Genomic DNA, 16,841 nt, shown 5'->3' with positions numbered 1-16,841 from the left:
ACACACACACACACACACACACACATACATCTCAGTGTGAAAATAACAATTACTAAAGTGTGAAAATGTCTCCTTCAAAATATTACAAATAAACACACACCTGTCGGATATATTTATTTACCGCCACACGCCTGCTCCCTGAACCACTCATGTCTGCAAATATAGTCAGACCTGGAGGTTTTGTGATTGATTGACTGACTGACTGACTGACTGACTGACTGACAGCAGCCCTGGCATCTGTATTCTGGCAGCACAGTGTGACACGAGTGACGTTCAGCTCAATGTTTGTGGCTCTTCTCATACATTTTAAAGCGATCCACCATCGTTTTCTCATGTTTATTTCCCTTTTTTTCTCAAACAGAGAGGAATCCCCATTGGGCAGTTCTGCAAGGACTTCAATGAGAAAACCAAGGAGCTGAAGGAGGGCATCCCTCTCCCAATCAAGATCCATGTAAAGGTGTGTCTGTGAGGCTCGTTGTCGGGCTCTCTAACCCATCCCTGACCCTTTACACTTAGCACCACTCCCTCCCACAATTGTGGTTAATTCCACTAGCTGCATAACATTACCAGAGCACTTTCATTATTCATACTCTTCCACCAAAGTAAGCCTTGCCATTTGCATTCATTAATGAAGCAATGCCCAGAGGAACTTGGAGTCAAGAAGCATTAAGTGCATGCAAGAAACGTGAATTACTCAGAAAAGAGGTGTTATGAGCTTGTAGTTTTTATTTTACACAACCACACATTGTGTGACGCGTCACCCCCCCCCCACCTCTTTGTGTGCTGTTTCAAATAAGGAGTTGCGTCCTTTCGGCTGAATAAATGTGTTGTAATGAGGTTTGTGATGGAAGGAATAAATGTGTGTTGTAATGAGGTTTGTGATGGAGGGAGGGGAAGCCTAATCCTTTAAAAGGCGTGAATTTATTTTGATTTGCAATATGCAGCAACAGCTCTGCCATCACACGTGGGGCCTCGCTGCTGCCAACCATTGCCATCTGCTGGTGGTTTGTAGTGTTTGTTCTGTTCACAATGTACTGTGTGTGATATTTAACGTGTGCATGATGCAACATGTTTCAGCCTCTGAGACGTATATGTTTCTCACATTTCAACTTTCACCTCCTCCGACTTGTCAGTAGCACCTCTCACAGTGCCTTTCATCGTACTTTGAAGGAACAGTTTAACATTTCTTGGCAAACAGTTGCTGGGTGCAGTGACCTCCTGGTGTCTTGTTGTCACATAGGTTGCCAGACAACAATTTATGTATGTGGACGGCCAAAACAAACAAGATAGAGCTAGCTAATTAATGAGTTTTAGATGTACTGGTAGGCTTATTTTTTATTTAACTTTGGACAACTGTTTCCAGTCTTTATGCTATGCTTAAACACCTCTTATTTAACTCTCAGCCTGAAAGCTCTCATAACGTTCCTACACTATTATCCCCTTCTCTCTCCGTCTTTGTATGTTTTTGGTTTTTGGTTTGCCTGTCAAACGCTATAATGTAGGTGGAAACAACAGCGACACATCGGACCTTTGCAACCAATAGCTTTTCTATAGATGGAGAAAAATTCTGTTCCCTTTGTCGAAAGGTCACTGCTGTTAGATAACACGACTCTGATGACAAATCACCTGCTCTGTGGTATCTTCTCAGCTCAGCCTACAGTTTATTGTCTGTTTGTTTTTGTATTTTTTGTATTGATGACTCAGATAACAGATGATCCAAAGCATCTTTCCTCAGATGATTTATTGATTGGATCTGTACGTCACGTTTTAGTAAATAAAGGTCAGAGAAGGAATCTGAATTAAAAGGAAAGGGTCAGAATAACTCATTGAGGCTGAAGAGATTATTTTAATTTTTTTCCTTAGGGGAGGATAGAAAGGGCGAGCAAATGAGGCAGGAGAGCAGATGTGCAGCACACAGTTGAATGCGGGGAGAAGGGGGGGGGGGGCTAAATAAAATAAAGTAAACACCTCATGTAAATGGGTTAGATTACTTCAATGTTTATGGTGTTCTTTATGTGTTCACATTATTTCATCCTCTTTAAAGCTGCAGCATTGTCAATTACCTCTCCTTAGATCTGCGGAGCTTTACAGCCTCTTTCATATTATGGTATATTACGATGTTTTTTGCATGACTGAGCCCTATTATATGTTTATAGTGGCTTGTTCTACTGTCAAGACATAGAACATTAAAACATGCTGTAATTTTGTAAAATTAGAATTATAAGTGTTACAATTTGTAACAAATTATTGTGTACCATGGTGTTTTGCCCTGTTAAAAGGAGTTAGTTGCGGGTGATTAATTAACAGTTAAAAATGAGCCTGGCGCATTTACAGAAATGTTGATTAATGTGCATTGTCCTAATAAAATTAATCTTATAAAGTATATGCCAGTTTTGTGTTCCCAGTTTATTGGGCATAGATTTAAATTATAGTCACAAAAAAATGACAAAATGATAAATTACTTTGTTGTTTAGACGTGGCACAGTAACCAAACATCTAATATTCTTATAGATTGTTGTAGTATAATTGTTGTTTCTGTTACAATAACTGTTGCAATGAACACGAAGTAATTAGGTTCAAGATATGAAAACAAATATTGGAAGCACTACTTTAATCTGAGAGGGATGAAGAAAAAGCATGTACTCCTGATTCACGGATAGCTTCAATACTGTAGACAAGAAAGGGAATGATTTCCTCCAAAATCTCAATGCACTGCTTCATTGAAGCCTTTGAAGAAGACCAGAGAGCGGTCAATACGTGTTTGTGTTAGCTTTAATCATGAAGTCTTATTATTATAAAGGCTTCTTAACTTTTTGCAGTTTAACGAAGCACTGAGCTTTGACTTTTTAGGAGGAATTCACCCTCTCGTGAATAGTAGGTCCAAGCTACAGTACGTTGATACTTGAAATCTGAAAATTACTTATTAAAATTAAGTATTAGATGCACAGAAATATTTTTTGGACTTATGCTGGTTCTACTCAGTTTTATTAATTTAAGTTATCAAGAGTCCTAAAGGAAGATATAGTTTTTTTTGGTCAGAGCTATAACTACCATTGAGGACACCAAGGACACATTTTCAGTATAGATTCTGGGAATAATATTACTTTAGGAGAAGTTTAAATCCTACAATTACACAGAAATGACAAATAGTTGGTTTTGAAGGCTTTTTACATTCAACTTTGGGGGTTTATGGGCAAAAAAATGATCTAATCCATTTATTAAATTAAAATCCTATAGATGGTGGCCGGGTTAGCTCAGTTGGTAGAGCGGATGCACATATGTCGAGGTTGACTCCTCGACGCAGCGGCTGTAGGTTCAACTCCGACCTGCGGCCCTTTGCTGCATGTCATTCCCCCTCTCTCTCCCCTTTCATGGCTTCATCTGTCCTGTGAAAATAAAGGCATAAAAATGCCCACAAAAATAATCTTTAAAAAAATCCAATAGATGAACGTAGTATTTCTCCAGTTATATTCCTGGCAGCCTTTAGTTAACTGTAACCAGTCACCTCAAGCCTGTCAAACTTTGGATTTATCTGCATGATGAATGCATAGGGCGAGTGCGAGCGACAAAACAAAAGTGCAGAAATCATGGATCATTGTGTTTGTCTTTTCTAACATTAGCTGCAATTGTTAGCATGTCTGGCTAACTAGCCTACAGCTTTGAGCTTTGAGGAGCATTTCATATGACATTATTTTGTGGGGTTATTCATGACCAGGACTGTTATATTGTCCCACTGTCTGGAAGCTCACATTCGTCCAGGTTATCAGAGTTTATGGTAATTTTAGCAGCTCTGTGCTGCTCTTAATAGGATTAAAGTAAGTTTAACCAGCCAGCGTCACCCAAGAAAGCGCTACGTTGCGTTATTCGTCATTATTCTTATAATATAGGAATAACTAGGTCTACACTTTAATACAAGAACAATGCGGTTTATTAAATGTTACGTCTTCTACATCAGTCATCAATTACTATGAATTTCAATTGTTAAAGGAACACGCCGACTTATCGGGTCTTTAGCTTATTCACTGTATCCCCCAGAGTTAGATCAGTCCATACATACCCTTCTCATCTCCGTGCTTGTCGTAACTCTGTCTGACGCCCCCACCGCTAGCCTGGTTAGCCAAGATCCTGGAGGTAACCAGCTCCATCTAGCCTACTGCTCCCAGTAAGTGACAAAATAACGCCAACATTTTCCTATTTACGTGTTGTGATTTGTATAGTCACAGCGTGTACAAATAACAAGTCACATGAGACACAGCCGTCTTCTAACTGTATACATACTGGGAACTATATTCTCAGAAGGTGAAGCACTGCTACTTGGGCGGAGTGATTTGCTCGCAGCACCTGAGAACCCCCTTGGTGAGGAGCAGAGAGTAACAACGGTGCTTTTCAGGTGTTGCGCTAATCACTCTGCCCAAGTAGCAGTGCTTCGCCATCTGAGAATATAGTTCCCAGTTTCTATACGGTTAGAAGACGGCTGTGTCTCATGTGACCTTGTTATTTGTACACGCTGTGACTATACAAATCACAACATGTAAATAGGAAAATGTTGGCGTTATTTTGTCACTTATTGGGAGCAGTAGGCTAGATGGAGCCGGTTACCTCCAGGATCTGGGCTAAGCTAGGCTAGCGGTTGGGGGTGTCAGACAGTTACAACACGCACAGAGATGAGAAGGGTATGTATGGACTTATCTAACTCTGGGGGATATGGTGAATAAGCTAAAGTCTAAATAAGTCGGCGTGTTCCTTTTAATCTGCCAACATTGTCATTGTAAACTGCATATATGTCGAGCAGAACAGAAAGTTTGACAGGGGTAGCAACAGTAACTAAGGGAGGTGGGGCTTAGTGAACGGTCAAATTGAATGAATAAATAAATTAATGAACAAATAAATGTGAACAAAAGAACAATTTATAGATATCTGAATCCTAGCTACAGCCAGTTTCTGGCCCACATTTGATCAGATGTTTTCATTTTGATTCTTCCGTCTCCTCAGCCCGACAGAACCTATGACCTGAAGATTGGCCAGCCCACAGTGTCTTACTTTCTCAAGCAAGCAGCCGGCATTGCGAAAGGGGCCGGCAAGACAGGTGAGATGTGCTACTGCACTGATGTATCTGTTCTCACTGCCATCTGCACCCGCTGAGCCCATCCTGTAACGGACACACGTCTCTCCCTGAGCTCAGTTTTGAGCTTTGCTGTGATTGATGTTATATTCATGACATGCGGGGGAACTGCAGCAGAGGAAGGAAGCAGCGAAGGTGGCGTGTTAAGAAAAGAGAATTATGGATTTCCAACTTTTATGCTCCAAGCTCTCTCCAGCCTTGTTTCAGCAGTTGACTCGTAATACCACCTCTACACTGTCTCTCACACACACACACACACACACACACACACACACACACACACACACACACACACACACTTACACACACGTACACACACTTGTCCTCTTTGATGCCAAACAGTATTTTGTACATTTATTGAATTTGTCTGTTTTTTCTTCCTCATTTACACCCTGAACTCTATTTGTGTGTGTGTGTGTGTGTGTGTGTGTGTGTGTGTGTGTGTGTGTGTGTGTGTGTGTGTGTGTGTGTGTGTGTGTGTGTGTGTGTGTGTGTGTGTGTAGGCCACGAGACAGCGGGGATGGTGTCGGTGAGGGCGGTGTATGAGATTGCCCAGGTGAAAGCCGAGGACGAGTGCTTCAAAATGAGGAACTCCTCCCTTGAGACCGTCGTCAAAAGCATCATCGGCTCAGCTCGTTCACTCGGCATCAAGATTGTCAGCGAGTAAGTCTCGATTCTGTGCTCGGTGCGCTTTCTATACTATTATTGTATTGACCTGAGGTGCCATGAACCCGACCTGTGTGCATGCAAGCAATGCTGTCAGAAGATGGTCCTGTCCTGGACTTGTTCGTCGGTCCAAGTAGATTGTTGTTATCATTTTGTATTAAGTTCTTTAAATGAACAATGAAACACAGAAGAAACATAAAACATCACCACATTTTCCAGCAGAGTTACAAGGCAGCAGCAGGTGGCGTCCTCTGTAGATGCTGCTATGCCTCCTAACAGCCACTAGAGGTCAGATAAGATAATAGTGAAGTGACCACAGTGGCCACAATAACATGAACACCTACAGTAGCTTCAGTATATAATCAAATTCAATAAAATGGCCCTGCAGCAATAACTGTTGTAGAGTCAAAGGGCTCAGACAGAAGTTTTGATGTCCCGTCACATTTTATCTGTTCATGCTCTTGATCCCGTTCTGAGTCCTTTGTAGGGGTCTGTATGGAGCGCTCAATTCTACTCGCGGATCTTTGACACACACCCGAGACCCCTTACAATACAATAGGACCCTACCTCTTTATGAGGAACCGAGTGGACCCGGGAAGAACCTCTAGTTCTTTAATATTGAGCATCTTTCCAGACAGAGTCCTATTCAGTATTTATCTTTGTAATATTTACGATGTAATACAGCTTCACAGTGCATATTTAGGTTAGAGTAAGCAAATAAATTACAAAATGAATGTCAGTGTTTTGAGCATTCTCGTAGTCCAAACAATGTCGTAAAGCTTTGACAACTTAGGCTGGGGGTGGCTGTTTAGGGTTTTAAAATGTGGTGGCTGCAATGTATGAGGAGGGCCATATTTATGTGTCTGTGCCCAAGGGCCTATTGTGTCATCATTTCTCCATGAAAATAATTAATTGGACAGCTAATGTTTCTATTAATCTTTGCAGGTCCTTTACAGTACCTTAATCATACTAATACATCATTATATTATACAATATCTACTTGTACTCTACCAGTGTACCTCGACCAATCTGGAATTATTCAGTGTATATTTAGATTTGTTTATGGTGCAAGTTTAGTTTTAGAGACTTATACAAGTTGTTATTCAAACGTCACAGTTTGATTGACGTGCGTCGATGCACATGTTGCATAATGTCCTATTAGTATAAACCTGTTAAGTATGTTGACTTTTTTGATATACACATACTCCAAAAACGTATACTAAGACACCGACAGTATATACTGTGTACAATCAGTATGCAGTATGGACTTGGGACCAAGATGAATGCTATAAGCTTCACAAAGATTGCACATCTTGCTTTTATATCAGGATGCTTTAGATTTTACAGATACTTCCCCCTCCTCCAACTTACTTGCGTACCCTTGAGGGGTTTGCATCTTAACACCCACCTGTGTTTTCATTCCGATATTTATCATTTATTACGTGCACAGCATGAACTGTTACGGTATTCATTCACAATCACAGTCCCTCAACCTGCTGGATCTATTTCTTCTTCACATAATGATATTGTACTTTTCCCAGAATCCCTTTCTCCCCCTTACTTAAAGCTGAACATGTCTTGCAGCTGCAGTGCATTATGATTTATTGAGAGTACTGTCAGTGGAGAAATTTGTATCTCTGGCTCTTTTACAATGGATTTCTCCCTGGATGGTTGTTGAACACTGCTGCATTGTGCGGAGTCCAGAGATGAGAGCATGGTTAAACTATGGTTATAGTTAATATTGCAGATAGCTGAAGGAACAAGTAGAAATGTCCGTTATTCAATATCACCATCTCCACTGGAAATATCTTGATGTGATGTTTGTCATCCACATTTGTCCAGTTTTATTAGATTTTACTACAAAATGATGTAGTAATGCAAGGAATGCCGTCCTAAACGTTTTGCCTTTTAACCTTTAACAGTAGCTTGGAGTTTCCTGTTGCAGTAAGTCAAATGTACCTTCTCTCTCTCTCTCTCTCTCTCCCCCTCCCTCCCCCCCCCCTCCCTCTCTTCCTCCCTTCTCCTCTTCAGTCTCTCAGCTGATGAGTACAAACTCTTCTTGGAGCAGAGGGAGGAGAAGTTAAAAACTGATGCAGCAGCCGCTGCAGCCGCCGCAGCTGAAGCTTTGACAAGCAAAAAGAAATGAAGACCTGCAACATTTTTAATTTCAACCCCTGTATTCCTATTTGTATTGACTGCATCCATAAACCACATTCATACAAAAACACTGTTAATGTTGTGTCTGTCAGTTAATAAACAGTTAGTTTGTGATTTATTTTCTTCTGTGTCCTTATTCACATCTGATATTTAAATTCTTTACAGCATATTGTTTGGTTTCACTATTTTAGAATGATTTAAAAGATTTAACGTCAGCTACATTTTAACAACAAAAACATCCACTCAACTATTGAAAATATTTATGACCCGGAGTGTTTTTTTCCTCTGAGTCGAGCTAATGAAACTGTAATTTCTCTGTTTTGGAAAGATGTGTATGTTTAGTCTCTTTGATGTTATTATATATTATTAACACTTCTGGAGCGGTTTGGCTTCTTGTCAGGTTGTGCAGATGGTTTCTTGTACATTTCACACACCTCATCAACCTATCAACTTAACTTTTTGTTTTGCAGAAATAGAGTTTGTTTATGTACCACCAAACCAATGCTGAAACAATTCATTAACCAACAACTATTGTGACGTCATTTATCCACCAAAGTAGCACTCGTGAACTGGTTATAGCCTGTCAAATGTGAGGATTTGCTTTTTTTGCTTTTTTAACATTGTAGGTTTTGACTGTTAGTCAGACAAAATAAGCAATTTGGAGATGTCACTTTGCACTCTGGGATCTTTGGTTGGCCATTTTTCAGTATTTTGTGATATTTAAAGTAATAATCTCGAAGATTTTTATTCATAAATGTCTGTTAAGTCACTATCCATCACCGAATGATATAACACAATGGTGATTGAGCCCCACTGATGCCCTTGCATTTGCTGTTGAGACTTTCAACAATTACTGCTTATAGCTATAGGTGGCACCAAAGAGAATGAAACAGAGCTCTTTGAGATTGTAACAAAATTGTAAAACAAATAATTGACTGATAAAATGAAAATATTCATTCGTTCCAGCCCTAAATGGAACATCCCACTGTTTTATTTGTGTTTTCCTGCATTTGCCATGTATCAATACAGTAAATTGATATCAGAAAATATTTAGATTCAATTTTTTTAAATCGGTCTTAAAACAATACTAACATGCCCGTATAGACATTCAAAGTGTTATTGTTCACTCTAGTTATTCCTTCACTCCATACTGGCTGTGAAGATAATCCTTCCTAAGGTGATTTCAATGTCACAGTCTTCATTCTGTGCAAACTTCTAAAGTTCAGCTGACTCAGGGAATCATCCGGCATCAAAGTCTGGGGTGGCTGTGGCTCAGGAGGTAGACGTCGTCTATTAATCCGAAGTTTAGTGGTCCACCTCCCAACTCCTCTTGTGTGAGTGTGTATTTGTATAAATTACAAATTCATTACAAAGATAAAAGCACAAATGTCCACCTTTGTGTTACTATTCCTCCTACAGCTCTGCAAGGAAATGCTGTCTGAGGAAATAGAAAGAAGGAAGGGTTGTCTTCAAGGCCACTATGGACAGGATGAACAATATCACCAACCAATGACCGTGTGCATGTGAGTATTGTTTTGTCAGATTAAAAATGTGAACCTACCCTTTAATACTCTAATGATCTCCGCCATATCCTCCAGCCCTACATGGACTTTACCTTTATGTAAGCTTTGAATAGTGTCATTTATCACACCTGGTAGTAATATTTGGTCCAGCAAGCATGAATTATAAAAATATGTCCTCACCCCTGCACTCTTCATAACCTTTTCCTAACATGGTCTCTTGCACAACACACACTATGCTCCTCTATGGTGCAGTATTTGTCTTTGCCAGAGGATGGCAGCATTCAGCTGAGCACACTTCCTCCACTGCTCATCTTCACTCCACAGACACTGCAGAAGCAGCTAGTGATGGAACAAAATGTTCGCTTGCAAAAAAAAAAACAGTATGTTTAGAGCTTTGCCTCTGTTAAATGTAATAAATTCTGTATTATCTGTTATGTGGCACAGGTGATGAGATCTGGCATAAAATGATCCGTAAAACACATTTTTTATATTTTCTTTTTTTTTATCATTATGTACAGAAAATGGGTTATATTAATCAATTTTTTCCCTTTGATTGTAATTATGTTCACCTCTCCATCCTGTGGCTACATAGCATCAGTTTGTCCCACATCCCTCTTTACTGTACCTCTAATTTTAGCCTCCTCTCACTCCTTCTTTGTCTCCCCTCTCTCCCCAGCCCTCCCCTCTTCGATCCTTCTGAATGGAGGCTGAGAATAGACGAGAGGCTCTTTCAGTCAGAGCTCTTGAGCAGGAATGCCTATATATGGAGTCTTACACCACTCCGTGCGCTAATAGAGTCACAGGTACATCGAGTGAATGTGGGCTACTGTGATTTGTAAAGAGGGGTGGCTGGGGGGTCACATGCCTACTATTATGTGTGTGTGCTTCATCATAAGTGGGAGGCTCACTGTGTGTGCCTGTGTGCACATGCTCGCACGCAAAAACCTCGATGCCAAGAGTGTGCGTCAGTCTGAGTCAGATAGTGTCTCATTCTGTCTCGTCATGTGTGTGCGTCAGTGCTGTTGCTGAGCGAACGGGAAGAAATGGAGGAGAGTGTATGGGAGGGCGGAAAAGAGGCAGGGATGGTGGGATGATGATGAGGATGATGAGGCTGAGGGAGGAACAAGGGGCTTGACTATGACGACACAAATGCATCAGCCGCATTAAGTGCACTTTTAATATAAATGCATTTGTATGACAATCAAATACACTTATAAGCAACACAATAGAACACTGGTCCACAATGTCCATTCTGCAGGAAGTAAGATGTTTAGAATATATTCCATCTTATGCAATAAAAATCTCTTTCTTATATACACAGACCAATATTGTTCAACTGTACAAATGTACAAATGTGTACAACCTTTCTGAAAAGAACATATGCCTATATCCACAGACATAATGCATATGTAATAACATCTTTTTCAAATATCACACATACAATACAGTAATTTTACACATGTATATTAACTTAGCCTTTAATAGCTAGAACGTAGGAATCAATCCTTTACTTGACCGTAGACAACTCTACGTGAGCATATCGACACCATGGGAATAGTACCATTCTCAACCCGTGTCGCTTGGTAACTGAATAGAAATAGCACCCCATCCCTATTTTCATTTTTTAAAACAAAACTTTTGTAATCTAACCCCTCTCAAAAAAGAAGAATCGCTCATTCACATAGTCAATTGTGCCTCACTACACCGCACTCCAGTGGAGCAACGATGTAAATGTCCATGTTGAATGGACATGATAAAGAGTTCAGAGTTCAGCAGGTCAGGGCCATTTCAGGCGCGCAGAAGCCGCTATAAGCTGCCAGCATTGCAAATATTGATGCTGCAACAATATCCAGCCGACTGCCCTCAGGCCAGCAGGGACCTGAAGAGCCCACATTCAGAGTCTAATGTACAGTACAACGTAGCAGTGGATTTGTGACATGATCAGAGCTCCGACAAACTTCCAGACAATTTCTTGTTTGGTGTTATATCTTGTAAAGCAATGGACGTCTTCAACATTCTTGAGATCTTCACATGCCAGGATCTCTTCACGTTTCCTTTTTTGTTTGCACATCACATCGATACACAAGATTTTAGATGGAGAGATAAATATGAAATGTTAAAGGTTTAAAGCTGCAAACTCAAAGCTCAAAGTATCTCTGGTTAAAAGTGAATTACTATTTTTGAGTTTTGATGTTGCCTTTAAGGCAAGAGTGCTATCGAATCAGAGCGGTACTGGCTCTGAAGACCAGATAGAAGAGCTATTGGCAGGAACTTATTTGGACATACTGATAGTGGTCATCCTAAGGATGTAAAACATTTGTAAACATTTGACTTCCAATACATTTGAGGTTTGGGTTTGCGTTGCTGCATGTCAGGCATAAAAGTGCTATAATTCATCTCTCTATTGAAATAGCAAGAAATGTTCTTTTTTTGTTCACAACAGATTTTTCACTACGAGTGAATACAAATGCGCATCTGGAAGTTAAACAGCGCTTACAAGTTCAGAGAGGTTTCTCTGTCTGATCATATCTGAAGCTTGTGTTACAGAGAAGCTGAAAGACACCACATAGACTCAAAACCAAGTCAGTTATGGATCCATGTGGTTTAACCATCATGTAAATGTTGCACCAGTTTTGTAGTAGTATACAGATAAATAACTGAACAAAAATATAAAGCCAATCTTTGTTCTTAGGAGACATGTAGGAGTTAAAGTCCTTAAGTTGTATATACATTATGTATATTTATACACTTAATAATTTTTTACTTTTCAGTAAAAGGGGCTCCACAAAATATGACAATATGCCATACTTAATGAAGTAAGTCACAGACTTATTTTAGAACGGAGGAACACTTCCACTCCCATCTGAAAGAGACAAAAAAAGGGAAGAGAGAGAAAGAGGATGTTAGTGATGTATTTTCAGAAATGTTTTTTTTCATCTCTTTTAACAAGACTAAGATAAAAGAAAAGAGACAGATTCTTACCTTTGTGGAAGCACTGTGGCGATGGATGACATTGGAGTTGATACAACTCAGGTTGTTGCCCTAAGCCAGGGGCGATCGAGGCACCTGCCCCAAACATGGGTTCCAGGACAGCCAGTTCCTCTAGGAGGGACTGATTGCAAGACACAGCGGGCATGGGCGAGACGATGGGCGTGGAGGTGGCAGGGCTGGGGGAGGCAGTGAGGATGAGGGGAGGGGAAGCTGGGATGGAGGAGCAAGAGGACACAGGAGATGACACCATCTCGATCTCCATTGCTTCCTCCGCTAGCCCCTCTCCTTCTGCCATTGCCCCGGCCTCAGCAGCCACAGTCGCCCCGCACCCAACCATGGAGTTACATTGCGCCGATTGGACGCTACAGAAGTGGCCCACTCCCTCAAACTGGGAGGGTTGGCGCCAGCACACTGGGGTTTGAGGGGAGATTGGGCTGGAGGGATTGGGCATAGGGGAGGGGGAGGGGGAGGAGAGGCCAGGAGACTGAGGAGGAATGAAGTTGTCTTGGAGGAGGGTTTCTAGGATGCTCTCTTCAAACCGAGAGTCATCATCGTCGAGGAACATGGGAATGTCCAGACCTCTCCATGTTTTGATGGGATAAAACTCCCTAAGCATGTGGACTGAATCAACATCAGCAGTTTCAACGGCGGGAGACAGGAAGGGGGAGGGAGGGGAGGATGAAGGTGACATGGAGGGAGGAGAGAGTTTGGACAGGAGTGGATCCAGGTAGAATCCCTCTGCCAGTGAGCTGATGTGCTGAGCTAAGAGGGAGATTTCTGCCCTCTCCTTCTCCCTCTCTCTCTCCAGGGAGAAGAAGGAGAGGCAGGGCTGTTTGCCGGGTGATGCCTCAGGAGTGAGGAGGCCCTCAGGGGGATACTGGAGGTGCCCCAGTGGTAAATCTACATACAGTGGACCCCGAACCTCGGGCAGGGTCATCACGGTGCAGTCGCCATCTCCAGGGCTGTCAGGTGTGGGGGGCAGTTTCTCATAAAGGGCTCCACTGCCATGCTCGGCAGAGAAGAGGAAGTCAGTGGATAGAGTCGGTAGCTTGAGCGGGAGCTTGGTGGACAGGGTGGTGGGGGGGGAGGGGCTGGAGGTGGTAGTTGGTGGAGCTGAGGAGGAAGCTGAAGGGGCCATTGAGGTGGTGGTGGCGGTGGCTGTTGTAGCAGAGGGCGGAGGAGTGGTAGTGCCAGCGGGGTCGAAGCTGAAGAGGGGTTCACCGAATGGGAAGCTAGACCCAGCAACATGTGGAGTGTAGGGTGGTGTGCACACAAACTCTTTGGTCTGCTGAGCTTGTGAGGTGGGGACAGGGGGGAGAGGCAGGGGGAGAGCTGGCAGTGGAGGGTCGAGCTGGAAGGACGGCGGCAGAAGAATGTTCTGGGTCAAAAAGTCTAAGTCTGCTACTGTTTCAACAGTGACTGGAGTGGGAGAGGAGGCAGCTGAGGGGCTTTCAGTGGGATGCTGCTGAAAGAAGCTGTCTTCCTCCAGAGAGGAGATACTGGAGCGAGGGTCACCCTCCACCTGCATGGCCTCAGCAGCAGAGCTCCCTGGTTCATCAGAGGAGCCCACACTGCAGCCAGCAGTGCTGAAGTCAAAGGACTGGGCTGACAAGCCACTGCTGCCTGGGGTGAAGACTTGGTCTGGGCTGGACAGGGTTTCTGGAGACTGGAGGCTCAGACCCTCCTGCTGAGAGGTACCGCCACTTAGAACCAGGGTCAGCTGGGTGTGCTCTGAGCTGAGCTGCTGACGCACTGACCAGGCCTCAGACTCACTGAGAGAGAGAAGAAGAAACAAAGGAGAAACCGAAAGTTAGGATGGTGTTTTTCTCTGTATTCATCATTCTTTTGTCCCGAAATTGATGACTGGTGTGTGGTTTGAAAAAAACGCAGTAAATACCTGATGATGTAGTTGTTGCTGATGATGGGGATTTCTCCGGGCTGCAGCTGAAGTACCATGTAGAGCCAAACCCACGATTGGTCCTGAGCTTGCACACGCACCACCATTTCAGCTCTGCCCTCTCCTCCTTCTCTCACTGTTGAACAACAGTCACAGCACAAGTTGGCATCTTGTATGTAATCATATTAATCATCATAGTGTTTTTCACTGTGTGGATGTGCCAGTGTGCACGATGTGTGTGTAATTGTGTGGGCATGGATGGTTGTAACTGGTAGGTATGTGTGAAGAGTACACTTACATAGGCTGCGGTGCTGAGCAGAGGCATGTGACAGATCCTGTGGGTGGAGGAGGCTGTACCAGGAGCAAGAGCGTAAAGCTGTCACATCAAAGCCGAGATAGGCGCTCACACTGTAGGAGAGAGTGGGTGGTGATATGTTAGGAGCATCATTTTTTAACCATTTAGTGATCTCATCAACAGTCTAATATACCAGTAAATATTAAAGCAACAGGTGGAGGTGAGGATCAGCTATTTGTGTGAACGCACCTGTCCTGGGCAGTCTGCAGCCTCATGTCCCGGCTATGCTGGGAGTGGAAGCAGGCCAGAAACAAGTTGGCCTCAGGAAGAGGAGGGGTGGAGGTTGACTCCCTCTCTGCCCCGGGGCTGGAGCGGGTCGGGTGGGGCTCCAGAGGGGAGCAGAAACACACCCATACGGGGTTGGATGTCCAGTAGGACCCAGTGGCAGTAGAGGCAGCGGGGGGAGAGAGGCAGCGAGCTCGGATCAGAACCAGCTTGTTCCCAGCACTCTGCCTCCGCACGGACTTGGAGGTGTTAAAACGGCAGCGGAAGAGACGGTCTGTGGAGGAGGAGAAGATGAGAGGGGGGTTATTAAAACTCATATTTGGTCGTCAGTCCGCATTAGACTTGTGAATTTAATGTTTGTCTTACCCATCTCAAGTGACGTGGTGGTTGACAGGTTGCTCCTCATGTTAAAGTGGTCTGAGGCATCGATGATATCATACACACTGTCCCCCTGTGCCACAAGATCCACCTGAAAAATTACAAACAGAAACGTTATTTATTAAGCACAAAGTAGAGCTTGAATAGTACTACTGAACTACGAATGAATCGGTTCTGTGTAGACTCACCATGGAGTGTCCGAGGTGGTCGGAGACGCTATCTGACAGGTACAGGAGCTTCCCTTCCCCAGTCAGCAGCATCAAAAAACCTGGCAGCGCCTGCATCAACTCCGACAGTTCGAGGAAAGACAGAAACCCTGCGCTCTCCTCAGCAGTTTCCGCTTCTAGAGAGAAAAAAATGGGACAGGAAAGATATTTGTTAATAAACCTGAACCTAATAAGAATGAACACAACATACCTGATCTCCGCAATAAGAAAAACAGTGGCCGCAGTGTATTTCAGCACCATGGACAGCGGCGCGGCTGTATTTATGGTGCTGAAGCATTTCAGCACCATGGACAGCGACAAACTTCTATTAAACGCGTTAACGAGCTTGTATATCGACTATTTGCGAATAATGAATGACCCACAGCTCTACGGTTTTTCCAAATGAGATATGTATCAAGTCAATTGCCTGCAGTGCCACTAAAACACTTGTTGATTTCCACCACTGAGAGATTTCAGTCTGTCAATGCAGCACATGACATTCATCAACAGGTCGTTTTATTCAGAGTAAATTCATTCTTACCTTGAGTGAAGAAGACGGAGTTCCTGGTGTACATGCAGGCAAGTGACATGATGTGCAGGTATGAGAGCCGCGCTTTATCTGCATCGGATATGGGCAACAAGTCCTTCAGGCTCCGGATCTCCGCGTTGATCTGGTCCCGTCGAGCCTTGGATGCTCCTTTGGTTGAGCGGTACATTGTGGCCGGTGGTTGCGGTGAACTATCGAAATTCCTCCAGATGTGCGTTGGAGAGTTGAGAGCGGACTGTTGTTTATCGCCGTGCCTCGGCTGGAGTCGGGGTGCCCTGTCTCCGAGATGTGTTAAGAGACAGGTTGTAAAAGTGGAAAAGCTCTGAGGTGTGTTATTGGACTTTCATCTCAGCTAGGTTTGTTTTTCAGAGAAAGGTTATAAAACCTTCTCCTGCCCTGTCTCTGTCTGCTTTAGTTCCGCCACAGCGCCCAGCTCGGATGCTGGCAGGCTGCTGGATGTCTGTCCCCCTCTCAGTGCAGGTGAATCGGCGGCTGTGGTAGCCGTCTCTCGCACAGAAGTCCGTAACCCGTAAATCTGGTTGAGGGACTCTGCTCGCCAGTCACTTATATAGTCTGGGACTCCACCGGAGCAGGGGGGCTCCCAACACACCGACACCGACGTAAAACGGAGGGAGGGGGTGGAGAAGAAGGGTGGGGGGGAGGCGAGGGTGATAGATATGTCTCATATCAGTGTAGCAATGGTGAAACTCTCCCCCTCCCTTTCCCGTGCCCTCTCCTTTCAGTGACACTTCATCGACGTCAGCGCTTCCCTCT

General features: G+C 43.4%; 2 protein-coding genes across 2 annotated transcripts in view; one reads left to right on the top strand and one right to left on the bottom strand.

The window, feature by feature from the left end:
• mrpl11 (mitochondrial ribosomal protein L11) overlaps window positions 1-8,063 on the top strand; it is a 38,236-nt gene extending 30,173 nt beyond the window's left edge. Inside the window, exons 3-6 of the mRNA XM_039813911.1 lie at window positions 362-457; window positions 4,993-5,086; window positions 5,626-5,785; window positions 7,820-8,063. Of these exons, the coding sequence (XP_039669845.1) occupies window positions 362-457; window positions 4,993-5,086; window positions 5,626-5,785; window positions 7,820-7,934 (465 nt within the window). The 3' untranslated portion in view covers window positions 7,935-8,063. The remainder of the gene's footprint in view (window positions 1-361; window positions 458-4,992; window positions 5,087-5,625; window positions 5,786-7,819) is intronic.
• A 2,557-nt stretch (window positions 8,064-10,620) lies between these two features.
• npas4a (neuronal PAS domain protein 4a) lies at window positions 10,621-16,616 on the bottom strand. The gene is made up of 8 exons (XM_039812543.1): window positions 16,062-16,616; window positions 15,503-15,657; window positions 15,303-15,405; window positions 14,901-15,210; window positions 14,655-14,764; window positions 14,357-14,492; window positions 12,451-14,231; window positions 10,621-12,331 (listed from the first exon to the last, which is right to left on the bottom strand). The coding sequence occupies exons 1-8, from the start codon at window positions 16,234-16,236 to the stop codon at window positions 12,303-12,305; spliced, it is 2,799 nt and encodes a 932-aa protein (XP_039668477.1). The 5' UTR covers window positions 16,237-16,616; the 3' UTR covers window positions 10,621-12,302.
• Between the last annotated feature and the right edge of the window lie 225 nt (window positions 16,617-16,841).

The sequence above is a fragment of the Perca fluviatilis genome, chromosome 10 (assembly GCF_010015445.1).
Source record: "Perca fluviatilis chromosome 10, GENO_Pfluv_1.0, whole genome shotgun sequence".
Taxonomy (NCBI): domain Eukaryota; kingdom Metazoa; phylum Chordata; class Actinopteri; order Perciformes; family Percidae; genus Perca; species Perca fluviatilis.
The sequence above is the reverse complement of the archived record's forward strand: the minus strand, read 5'-3'. Positions and strand labels throughout refer to the sequence as shown.